The sequence below is a fragment of the Apis dorsata genome, unplaced genomic scaffold (assembly GCF_000469605.1).
Source record: "Apis dorsata unplaced genomic scaffold, Apis dorsata 1.3 scaffold_617, whole genome shotgun sequence".
In the NCBI taxonomy this organism is placed as follows: Eukaryota; Metazoa; Arthropoda; class Insecta; order Hymenoptera; family Apidae; genus Apis; species Apis dorsata.
Window position 1 is genome coordinate 24,794 of NW_006263813.1, and position 12,014 is coordinate 36,807.

A 12,014-nucleotide genomic window follows, 5' to 3' on the forward strand; every position below is an offset into this window, starting at 1 on the left:
TTTTAAATTTCCTAAACTTTATTTTTTCTTAAAGAAGCTAGTAATGCTTTTGGATCCAGATGCAGCCTTTTGTCTGGCTAATTCCTTTTTACCAATTGTTTTTTGAGGCTGTATAAAAAGTATACATTATAATCAATATAATACAAATACATTGATATGTATAAAAAATTTATTACCTTCTCTAATTTGGTTGATTCAGATGTTTTTGGTTTTAATACTGATTCATTTTCACTTGTATCTTTCTTAGACCTTTTTTCATCACCATTGTCTTTAGGACTATTTAATTTTCGTTTTTTATTTTCTGTTTCATCTAGTATATTTAAATATTGTGCTAATTTTTTTGATAAATCTTCTGCAAGATACTCTGATACAATACCATGAGCATATTTTAAATACTCTAAATAAAAAATAAATATGATAAATAATATTTTTTAAATATATATTTTTTAATATAAATATACATTATTTTATACCTAAATATTTATTTAAAAATAATTGAAGTTACTTAAGAAAATTTGTAATGCATAAATTTATTTTATTTTACCCATTTCTGAAACAGTTTCATGTTTAGCACTTTTAACATAAGTAGCACTAATAGCACCCTGCGATACATGAATACCCTTCTGTTTTAATACTTCAACTACTCTTTCCACTTTCTTACGCAACCAAATCAATGTTTTTTCTTCATTAAATTTATAAGCTTGTAATGATTCATCTCCTTTACGATCAGCAATTAATATCAATTTTAAATTTTGACATTGAATGAGACGAGTCATTTCTGGAAAATCTTCATCCCAAAGACATTGTTCTAATGGTTGTGCTTGTTGTGACTACGAATATGTTTTTTTAATTTATATATTTAAAGATATTAAATTTATACCTATATCTAGGTATAAATATACATAGGAAAGAAATCATTAAAAACTAATAATTCAAAAATACCTTTCTCAAATAAGGTAATATTAAAAATATTGGATCAATAGGAGTAGATAAATGTAATTTTCCATCAGATTTTACATTATCATCTATAAACCATGATCTTTTATTTTCATCAAATGTTAAAACTTCTTGTACTGTTACATTGCCTGGACTAAATACAAACATTGCAGGCTGATTTGTAGCTGGATGCCTTAATTTAATAACATCAGGTACACCACCATCTGTATTACTTAAATTATCACCTATATATAAAATATATAAAGATAATATAATTCTATAAATATACTTAAAAAAAAATATATGATTCAGAAAGTAATACATGTAAAATAGAATATAAAGAATTTTAGATACAATTATATATAATATAAACAATATTAAAAAATATCGATGTTTATATCATAATATTACAATAAATATATAATAGGGAGATTTTAAATACAAAATAATTTTTATTCACCTTTCATTAGAAAAACCCATGTATTTGTACCTGGATGTGAATTAGTTGTTTTAATACATTTTTTTGGTGATGCTTTGGTACGCGGCATGTTTACGCGCGTATATAAATCGATATTATATTAATTATTTATTTTTTTCACACAATTTTTTTCTTGAATACACATACATATATCAAATCTAGCGATCAACCATTTTTCATAGAACCACCAAATTGTAATGTCTTATTACTTAATAGTTGAAATATATTATATTGCGTATCTTTTTTAATAAATAAATACGTTAATTGCCACATGTCGCCAATGTTGTAAGAAATGACATTTGAAATCTCGATGTGTAGTCGAACATCAATGAGTAGTCGATGATCGGAAAATTAACAAAGAGGCGTTACCGCGCTAACAAGCCATCTTTTAAAAAAGGAAGACGTATGAAAATAATACTCTCTCTCTCTTTCAAGTATGAAAGATTTAAACTATATATGTATGTGATTTTTACGAATACTTATATTTTTAATTTTATATTACCTTTTGAATATATTAATGTTGATAAAGAGAAAGTTCAATAATTTTAAGATAATAAAATAATATCAAATAAAAAATTTATATTTTAATATTTTCTATGTTATGCTATTTATATTTCATTCATAATAATTATATACATTAAATTTACATTGAATTAATTTTTTAATAGTGAATATTTGATTAATATTAATTTTAATATACCAAACATTATAAAAATTAAATATTTTTTTGAATTCATCTGATTAGATTTCCATAAATTTTATATAATATATAGATATTATATAACAATATTAATAAAATAAATAATTCAACGATTTGAATATTTTAATTTTTGATTAATGAATAAATTATAAAAAATATATCTTTGAATAAATTTATAATATTGTAAATGAAATACATTTTTGTAGCAATCTTTTATTTATGCAAAATATAAAATATAATTATAAAAAAAAATATAGAAATAATTTTAATTATATTATTTTTTTCTTCATTAAAAATTTTATAAAATTTCTTAACAAAATATATCACATATATATTTGGAAAATGAATAACCTTTTAAAAATAGAAAAGACTTATTGCATTAATTTGTGTAGATGTAAATATATATTAAAGTTTTATCATTGAAAGCATTGTGACCTTTTTTTCTCTTACTTATTACTCACTCTTTACTTAGTAAGCCTTCAAAGAAATATAGAATACGAATGACGTGATATACGAAAGTGGGTGTGCCTGTCATTGGCTAGCCGGCTATTAAACGTGAAGGTTTTCTTTGATACTATTCGATATTATTCCAATTTTATTTTTCGAAAACAGTGTTATTTATACATATTTTTAAATATATTTATTGTAAGTACATTTTTATATATATGAATACTTATAAGAAAACAAAAAATGATTATGATTACATAGCGATAATAAAGTATTTGTGCATTTTTTTTTTTGAATTGATTAATAATTGTTTTCATTTATTCTAGACAATTTATTATACAAATAAAAATGTCACAACAACAATACTATCCATTTAAAGTAAGTACATTTTTTTAAATTTAATTACAACTTCCTTTATGCCTTTATTTGATTACTAATCAAGTTGATCTATTTGTGGTATGAGAATTGATCAGTTATATTTTTATCGCGTTCATTTGAATAAATCAATGTTCAATTTACTTGCATATTGGTGATTTATGAAATAAATCTTTTACTATATAACACTTTATAATGAAATATTTGCTTATTATAAAAATTCTGTGAGATCATAGAAAACTTCAATGAACCAAGAATTAATTATTTAATATTTATTCTCTATATTTAATATGTATTCTTTCTATTAAATTTCATTATAGAAAAATTTGGTCTATGCAAAATATTTTTATTTGTTATTATTGCATAATCAGTAGATTTTTAAACTTAAAATTGATATTTTTGAATTTTTTTTTTAAAAAAAAAGTGAAAAATAAAAAATTAACTTCAGAAAAATAAAAAATTATTGGTGTGTCAAACAGATTTTACCAAATTAATTATAATTTGTTAGTATTTTTTATTTAAATAAGAATTTTATGTTAAATAAAAATACAAATTAAACAATAAACAAATATATTAATTTAAAATAATATAAAAAATATATATTATTTATTATATATATTATTTATTATAGTGTACTCCTACAGTATATCCTGCAGAACCATTTGATGCAAATGCAGATGCTGCACTGTTACGTAAAGCAATGAAAGGTTTTGGTACTGATGAGAAAACAATTATTGATGTACTTACAAGAAGAGGAATTGTTCAGAGATTAGAAATTGCTGAAGCATTTAAAACTTTGTATGGAAAAGATTTGATTAGTGATTTAAAAAGTGAATTAACAGGGAAATTAGAAGATGTTATAATTGCTCTTATGACACCATTACCTCATTATTATGCTAAAGAATTACATGATGCTGTTAGTGGATTAGGAACTGATGAAGAAGCAATTGTAGAAATTTTATGTACTTTGAGTAATTATGGTATACGTACTATTGCAGCATTTTATGAAAATTGTAAGTTTAGAAATTAATATTTTTATTTATTTAAATTATGATATCATTTTTTATTAAATAGATTTATATTATATTATATAATTTATATATTATAAAACTTTAACATATTTTGTTTTTAATAGTTGTTTAATAATTGTTTTTAATAGTATATGGAAAATCTCTTGAAAGTGATTTGAAAGGAGATACTTCGGGTCATTTTAAGAGATTATTAGTGTCTCTTGTGCAAGCAAATAGAGATGAAAATCAAGGAATAGATCAAACTCAGGCTATAGCAGATGCTCAAGCATTATATGAAGCTGGTATGTATAACAATATAAAAATATTTTTAATATTACAAAGTATATCAAGATAAAAAATCTTTTTTGAATTAATAAAATATAGATGGTAAATAAAGTTGTAAAAGATTCTGTTTTCTTATAAATCGTGAAAAAAATTTTCCAATGTATTTTGAAATTCACTTAATTTATTTATTTAAAAAAATAATTATTATTTTATTATATAGGTGAAAAACAATGGGGTACAGATGAATCACAGTTTAATGCTATTTTAGTAGCTCGTAGTTATCAACAATTAAGACAGACTTTTATTGAATATGAAAAAATATCTGGGCATGATATTGAAGTTGCTATTAAAAAGGAATTTTCTGGAAATCTTGAAAAAGGTTTACTGGGAATAGGTTAATATTTTTTTTTAAATTTTTTTCAATAGAAATTATAATAATGATAATATAATTTTCATATATATATATTTTAAAAATTTCATTTCATATAAATTAAATATAAATACTTTGATATTTGTTATGTAACAGTGAAATGTGTAAAATCAAAAGTTGGTTTTTTTGCTGAACGATTGTATGCCAGTATGCATGGTATTGGAACAAAAGATAGAACACTAATTCGCATTATCGTTTCTCGAAGTGAAATTGATTTAGGTGATATTAAAAAAGCTTTTGAAGAACGTTATGGAAAATCATTGGAAAGTTGGATTGCTGTATGTATTTATTTTTTACTACTTTTATGTTTTATAGAATTTAAATATTTAATACATTTTTTTAATACATCATTTAATACATTAATAAAAATAAAAATCAAATATAATAAGTTTCAAAAAAGTTTGTTCTTCGAATTTTTAATAAATTGATAATTATTAATATTTTAGGGTGACACATCTGGTGATTACAAAAAAGCTTTACTCTCGCTTGTTTCTACTTAAATAAAAATAAATTTAATAATGAATTCTTAAACTTAAATAATATTTATAACATAAATATATGATGAATCTGTTTTCAATGATCTGAAGTTATGTTTTAAACATATTTGTTAAAAAAATATATATACCAATTTATTAATTAAAAATATGGATATAAACCAATATTTTATTATATTTTTTATACAATTAAAAAGAATCTTAAAAGAATCAATGTGGTGCTTATTATAGTATATAATAAAATAACATTTATTTTTGATGATGTATATTTTATTAAATCATATAATTATATATTATATTTTTATTATAAGTAATCATATATTTTATAATAAAAATTTAATATTTACATCAATTATTGTAAAATCTTTATAAAAATAAATGTATTAAAATATTCTTATTGTGTATTTAATATTTAATTTAATATCAACAAATATTGAATACTTGAAAATACTTTTTGCATTTATTAAAGTGACACATGTAATTATATTATTAATAAATTATTTAATAATTATAATTTAATATTTATTAAAAAATTACATTTAAATATAAATAAAACATATTATTGTGTAATTAGTTAAATAAATGCTTATTTTAATATAGTTGATTTAAAATTACAAATATTACAAGTGATATTTTGTACATATATACATATCATCAATATTTTTTCTATTTGTATTAAAATGATGATAGAAAATCACAGTATCTTTTTAAAAACAAATTATTTAATTAATTTTTAAAACTTAATTATTTTTTTTTCTTATTTCTCAAACTTCTACGAACACATCCTAGGGAAAAAATTAATAACATTAATTATGATTTATTAAATGATTATAACTATTGTATAATATTCATATATAATATACATATAATACATATTATATATAATATACAATAGTTATATGATATTAATATACAATACCTGCTTTAGATATATTACATTTTTTATTATTACGAAATGTATTAATTAATGGATAAAACATAGCTGGCATTCTTTCAAAACATTTAAGCATTGGAGTTGGTATGGTTTTATCCAATGGAATCCAAGAAGAATTAGATAAAGTATGAAATTGTTCACCATAAATTGTATGCATATCAAGAATATTTTTCCTGAAAATAAAAATTAAATAAAAATAACTACAAAAGACAATAATACTTATTCTAAATCAAAAAAATTTAAATAAATAAATTTAATATAATTTATATGTAATTTAATAATATATTTTAAATCATTTACCCTGGATTTCCTGCTACTTTAAAAACAGTAGCGAATGCTCCATTTCTTACAGTATGTCTCATAATATAATGTCCTGGAGACAGATTAGCAAGAGATTGAATAACATTATGCAAAATTACTAAAGAATCTTCAACTTTTATATTAAAAAGTCTCTTGATTTCGTTATTTATAGACATTGCTGTGCGATATTCTATTTGCAATATTTCTGATGTTTTTGCAGATATTCGAACTGAAATAAATATTACACAATATGATATTTGAAATATTAGGATGAAATTTTTACGTTTATTATTCAATATTATTATAATATTTTATCATTATATTAAATTATATTTTATTATTATATAATATTATATATTAATTTAATAAGAATTAATAATTCAATATATATTATAGTATAAAGTATGATCAAAATATTCTTTTTTTAAAAACTTATTTTTAATATATACAGATTTTTTTGTCTTAACTCTAATTAAATAAATATTTAAATTTTGTTTATATTTTGTTTATAAATATATAAATTATGTTTATTATTTATATATTAACATAAATACTATATTATATATTATATTATTTATATATTATAAATAATTTACCTCGTGCAAGCGATGTATTAGGTCTAAAAATTAAAGATATCCATTGTTTTAATGCTTCTTCTAATGTTACAGCTTCAGCACCAAAATCAACTTGATGCTCTAATTTTGGTGTTAATAATAACAATCTTTGTACTTTATTTCGTAAAATCTATAAAAATAAAGTAAATTAAAGTAAAATAAAGAAAAAATAGTGTAAAAAAAAAATTTGTATTTTTTAAAAATATTTATTATTAAGTTACAAAAATATTAAATAATATAACATATACAGACCTCAAATCCATGTGTTTTTGTTCGAACTAATATTTTGTATTCTCTGGTAATATTTTTCATTAATTCATTTTGTTCTGTAAGTTGTCCAATGGTAAATAATTTGTATGATACATTATCTTCTATCATCTCAGAACATTTATTTTCTATACCTATTCATTTATAAAATTGATTACTTTTAATATTTTTCATTTTTTCTTTATTTTTAATAATAATAATAACAACAATAATTATTGTTATAAACATTTCGTTTATTGTAACAACAAACGTAATAATAATTAAAAAAATTAATAATTTATAATAAAAAGCTTTTAATAAAAAATTTGATAATTGATCATTTTTATAATTAATTTATAATTTAAGAAATATATTAGTATATATAGATATCAAAAATAGTTTTACCTTCATTATTCATAGAAGATTCATCATTATAGAAATTAGATGTGTTATATAAATATTCTTTACAATTTATTATTTCAGAAGAATTTACATTACTTTTAATATTTTCTTCTGTTAAAATTTCTTCAAAGTTCTTATTTTTTTCTGTCATATTTGAAAGTGATTCATTATTAATTTTTGTGGCAATATTTTCATATTTTTCTTCTAATTTTAATAGTTCTTCAGAATTAATATCTCCAAATATATTATCATCATGTTCTTCATTACTATTACTATATAATTAAAATTTGATTATAATACAATCAAAAAGAAGAATACAATTTTTAAAGAATAAATTTTTATCTTACTTGTGTGAAGATAAATTTTTGGAAGGGAAAAAGAAATATTTAAGAATGTATTTATATACCCAAGTATTTTTTTCTGGTATAGTACTAGCAACTGGTGGTGCTGGTTTATCTATATAGATAACATTTTTATCATTATGTTTTTTTATTATAAAAGGTAAAATCCATGAGTTTGGATTTGTTGGTCCAATATTATTTACCAAACACTTAAGGCCACTTGATGAAATTACCAAATCCACATTATTACTTTCAGCCAATTTTTGACAATTTATATCTTCACTTACAGGTAATTTATAAAATAAAGATTTATTGGAATTATTTTGATTAGAAGAAAATCTTTTTCGTAATTGTTCTGAATTTATTCTCAGCATACATGGTTTAGTGAAAGTTGGTAACTCTATCTTTTGTAATGTACCCTATAAGAACTTTGTATTTAATATTTTTAATGAAATATAATATATAATATTATATTCCAATTATATTTATATATCATATATATAGATATATAATATTTTATTACTTACTAGTTGTAAACAATTAGAAATAAATGTTACATCAATGTTTTTATCTGCTACAAATGGAATGCTTGTTACTTCTGTATAATATCTAGGTAATTCATAAATATATTGTAATTTTGATTTCCAATGTAAATTTATATAATCTTCACATGTAATTTTGAATGATCTTTCATGCCATTTGCTTTTTGCAAACTCTAAAAATTCATCTTGTTCTTGAGATATTATTTGTTTCAAATCCTATAATACAAAGAATATAAAATTACATATCATAAAGAATAATAATATATATAATTCTATATCAGAAAAATTAGTTCAATAATTTTATATGATATATTTTATACATTTTATATACCATATATTTCTGTAATTCTTCTCTTTCTCTTCGTGTTAATTTTGGTTTACCAGATTTTGAAAATCTTAATAAGACTCTTAAACACATTGCTTGTTGTTCTTTGTCTAATTGAGACTTCTTAGGAAACTTAAATATTGATTTAACAATACCAGGTACATAACATTTGACTTTATTTATTTGTTTAGATTCACATTCTTTTTCTCCTTCATTTATTTCAATGTCATTATTACTTTCTTCATTTAAATCAGGATCAATATCTTTGATCAAATTGATTTTAACATTTTGATAATCTTCTTCAATATTTTTAAATGGATCTGTAAAATTTCCAGTCATAATCCTATGCATCACACTTTCTTTTTCTAATCTTTCTTCATTAATAAAAGTATCATCTATTATGTCTTCTAATGGACAATTCCTGTTAAATTAATAAATATAAATAAAATTTATAATTATAAATATTGTTTACTTTCTATTAAATAAAAGAAAGAAAGAAAAAATAATTATCTTAGTAATTTTCACTAATTAAAATATAATAATAATATAATAATAAATATAAATTTGAAACAATTTAGGTTATTTAAAGTACTCCAATTTTTTGTACCTACCAATCGATATGTAAAAATCTATCCATAACTAAAAAATTAAATTAAAACTGTATTTTAAATATATTTTTAAATCATATTATAAATTTTATATCATATTTTATATAATATTGTATGAAATTTCATTGAATTATTATAATCATAGAATCACATGAATATGTCACTAGTGTTTACTTTTCAAATGAACGTCAAAATAAAATTGACTACATAATTAAATTTAAAAATTCTATTAAAGAAGTCACTTGTTTTTTTTTCAAAAGTTTATAATCAATCAATGATAGCTGTATTTATATACTGTTTTCCAAATTTATCATTAAAAGACTTTAGAAATTTTTGATATAAGTAATTGATACTTTTCACTACATCTGTGATTACAGTCACGCGCTAAGAACTAGTATAGATAAAGAGAGCAAATAATGGGAAAAGACGAATAATAGATAAAATAAAAATATGGAAATCAGCGCCATCTCCAGAGTATTACAAATAAAACACATAAAGAAAGAATAAAAACTAGTGGAAGAAAGCTAGAGATAGAATAGAAATTCACAGCGCCATCTCTTGAATATTAAAGATATTTCTTTTATAGAATTATGTTTTAGAAGCACTCAAAAGATGATGCTGATTCTTAATTCTTATTCTACTTTATCCTATCTTTAAAAAAATGTTTTTAATATTTCAGAGACAGCGCTGATAATCAATTCATATTTTATTTCTTTTTTTTAATAATTTTTTATCTTTTCTATCTCTAATCATTCTCTCTACTTGTTTTCTTTGTTTATTAGCTCTATAAAAATGCGCTCGACATGATTCTAATATTTAATTAATTTTATTGTTTCTTTTGTTCTTATGTTCTTATATATTGTAATATATATATATATATATATATATATATATATATATATATATACACACATATATTTTATAAATGATTTTTCCAAATAGATATTACCAAATATAGATATAGATTCACAGTAGATATAGATATATTTCATGAATAAATTAATTTTTCTACATGTTTTCTGCAGTTTTCTATAAAATATTTTTACATATTTATTTATTAGATAGAATAATTCAATGTAACAGTATCAAAAGTTTTTTGTGAATATCTCGAAAATTATAATATATATATAAAGGAAAAGTTCTTTAAAATTTTAATTTTTTACAATATATTTAAAATTTGAGAGAAAGGTTTGAAAAAACAAGAAAATATATGTATTTCTTTATTTATGTCCACATATTTCTTCCATATTAATCGATATTAAAGGCTCTACGAATTTCTTGAATTCATCTAATGGACACATCTTATCACAATTAGGAAATTTAAGAACTCGAATATTATCCTTATTTTTATAAAGTATCTGTGAACAATAATGGTAACAATAAATCTAATTATAAAAATAATAGAAATAATAATAAATAGAAATTAATTTTGAAAATTTTAATTTTATGTGATTTTTTTTAATCATTTTTACCAATCATTTTTTAATTTCAAAAATAATATCCTGTATCAATTTATTTTTTATAGAAAGTTTTTTTACCTGAACATAATATTCATTATCGTCTTCGTGTAATTCAAACATCAAACTATTACCATAGTAAGGAATTTCGTTATCGAAATTATCCAATGCAGAAAGTATATATGCGATATTTAGATCATGTGCCGCATACATAAACGCTTTTCGCATATCTTTTTTGCTTATATGATCATTAACATGATTCAACCATTCGCGAATCCATATTCCTGTCGAGTGAAAGAATTATTAATAGTATAATAAATCGGTGAAATCATATTATATTAATTTTTAGAATTTTTTTATTTTTCGATAAAAATAAAAAAAAAATGAAATTTAAACTTACCACCTAACATTTGCTTCAATTCCAGAGTACGAGTACGAATCAAAATGTCATATATAGCTAATTCCTCAAGTTTTCCGTGAGGAAAAATTGATTTCGTCCATTCTGGTAATTCTAAACCAATATCTCTCTAAAAAAAATTATTCCAATTTTCTATATAGTAAAAAAGTATGTTGATTATTTTCAATCTTTTTCAATTAATTTCAAAAGTTGAAAATACCTGTGAGAATAAGTATTGATATAATGAAAACACTCTTGATTGTGTGATATTACCACCTGTGTGTTTGGACAAATATTTATAAATATCTCTATTGTCTTTTTCAAATTGTATCACATCTTCGTCCGTTTCTTCCACTATGTTTCTCAATGTATGAAATCTTGGAGAAAACTGAGTAATATAAAGGCAATCCATAGTAACTGGTATTGTCCATACAGGTATAGGTTGCCAATTCAAATCTGGATTCCACCTAAAATGAATTTTTATGAAATTACTTTATATAGTAATGTAGTTGTTAAATTGGCAACCATTAAATTTAATTTAGAACCTTTGTTCTTTGGAAGGTGGATATAATCCAGCTGCCACGAGTTGTCCACTCATTACAGTTCTATCTACTTCATCCGAGCGAAACCAAATATTTTCTTTCGTGTAAATTTCTCCCAAAAAATCCTCGTATCTTTCTCGAAAGAATTGGC

General features: G+C 20.9%; 4 protein-coding genes across 6 annotated transcripts in view; 1 reads left to right on the forward strand and 3 right to left on the reverse strand.

Moving 5' to 3' along the window:
- LOC102674538 (ribonuclease H2 subunit B) lies at window positions 1–2,659 on the reverse strand. The gene is made up of 6 exons (XM_006621217.2): window positions 2,576–2,659; window positions 1,397–1,799; window positions 943–1,181; window positions 545–830; window positions 177–397; window positions 1–108 (listed from the first exon to the last, which is right to left on the reverse strand). The coding sequence occupies exons 2-6, from the start codon at window positions 1,482–1,484 to the stop codon at window positions 19–21; spliced, it is 924 nt and encodes a 307-aa protein (XP_006621280.1). The 5' UTR covers window positions 1,485–1,799; window positions 2,576–2,659; the 3' UTR covers window positions 1–18.
- LOC102674659 (annexin B9-like) lies at window positions 2,597–5,194 on the forward strand. Its single transcript, XM_006621218.2, has 7 exons — window positions 2,597–2,759; window positions 2,888–2,939; window positions 3,568–3,949; window positions 4,096–4,248; window positions 4,452–4,625; window positions 4,758–4,939; window positions 5,108–5,194. The coding sequence occupies exons 2-7, from the start codon at window positions 2,910–2,912 to the stop codon at window positions 5,159–5,161; spliced, it is 975 nt and encodes a 324-aa protein (XP_006621281.1). The 5' UTR covers window positions 2,597–2,759; window positions 2,888–2,909; the 3' UTR covers window positions 5,162–5,194.
- A 690-nt stretch (window positions 5,195–5,884) lies between these two features.
- Window positions 5,885–9,883, reverse strand: LOC102674799. Of its 3 annotated transcripts, none has more exons than XM_031513167.1 (10): window positions 9,471–9,883; window positions 8,866–9,280; window positions 8,520–8,750; window positions 7,999–8,411; window positions 7,655–7,923; window positions 7,256–7,404; window positions 6,986–7,133; window positions 6,390–6,618; window positions 6,078–6,262; window positions 5,885–5,940 (listed from the first exon to the last, which is right to left on the reverse strand). In XM_031513167.1, exons 1-10 carry the CDS (start codon window positions 9,494–9,496, stop codon window positions 5,900–5,902), a joined length of 2,106 nt encoding a protein of 701 aa, XP_031369027.1. In that variant the 5' UTR covers window positions 9,497–9,883; the 3' UTR covers window positions 5,885–5,899. The 3 variants fall into 3 exon arrangements, with proteins under 3 accessions (XP_031369027.1, XP_031369026.1, XP_006621282.1); XM_031513166.1 differs by having other exon boundaries at window positions 5,896–5,940; window positions 6,075–6,262; XM_006621219.2 differs by having other exon boundaries at window positions 5,920–5,940; window positions 6,093–6,262.
- Window positions 9,884–10,665: 782 nt separating this feature from the next.
- LOC102675611 (venom acid phosphatase Acph-1) overlaps window positions 10,666–12,014 on the reverse strand; it is a 13,540-nt gene continuing 12,191 nt past the window's right edge. The window contains exons 8-12 of the mRNA XM_006621225.2: window positions 11,867–12,012; window positions 11,542–11,788; window positions 11,325–11,451; window positions 11,006–11,208; window positions 10,666–10,825 (exon numbers count right to left, since the gene is read on the reverse strand). Coding sequence (XP_006621288.1) covers window positions 10,688–10,825; window positions 11,006–11,208; window positions 11,325–11,451; window positions 11,542–11,788; window positions 11,867–12,012 — 861 coding nt within the window. The 3' untranslated portion in view covers window positions 10,666–10,687. The remainder of the gene's footprint in view (window positions 10,826–11,005; window positions 11,209–11,324; window positions 11,452–11,541; window positions 11,789–11,866; window positions 12,013–12,014) is intronic.

What these genes read in the sequence shown, in the direction of transcription:
- LOC102674538 (XM_006621217.2), bottom strand. Translation starts at nt 1,484, where the DNA reads ATGCCGCGTACCAAAGCATCACCAAAAAAATGTATTAAAACAACTAAT. An exon ending in TATTACCTTATTTGAGAAAG is followed by an intron (nt 831 to 942) that starts GTATTTTTGAAT and finishes ACATATTCGTAG; the next exon opens with TCACAACAAGCACAACCATT. An exon ending in AATCAACCAAATTAGAGAAG is followed by an intron (nt 109 to 176) that starts GTAATAAATTTT and finishes CTTTTTATACAG; the next exon opens with CCTCAAAAAACAATTGGTAA.
- LOC102674659 (XM_006621218.2), top strand. Translation starts at nt 2,910, where the DNA reads ATGTCACAACAACAATACTATCCATTTAAA. An exon ending in TCAAGCATTATATGAAGCTG is followed by an intron (nt 4,249 to 4,451) that starts GTATGTATAACA and finishes TTTATTATATAG; the next exon opens with GTGAAAAACAATGGGGTACA. An exon ending in AAAAGGTTTACTGGGAATAG is followed by an intron (nt 4,626 to 4,757) that starts GTTAATATTTTT and finishes GTTATGTAACAG; the next exon opens with TGAAATGTGTAAAATCAAAA.
- LOC102674799 (XM_031513166.1), bottom strand. Translation starts at nt 9,496, where the DNA reads ATGGATAGATTTTTACATATCGATTG. An exon ending in CAAAAACACATGGATTTGAG is followed by an intron (nt 7,134 to 7,255) that starts GTCTGTATATGT and finishes TTATTTTTATAG; the next exon opens with ATTTTACGAAATAAAGTACA. An exon ending in AAAGTAGCAGGAAATCCAGG is followed by an intron (nt 6,263 to 6,389) that starts GTAAATGATTTA and finishes TTTTATTTTCAG; the next exon opens with GAAAAATATTCTTGATATGC.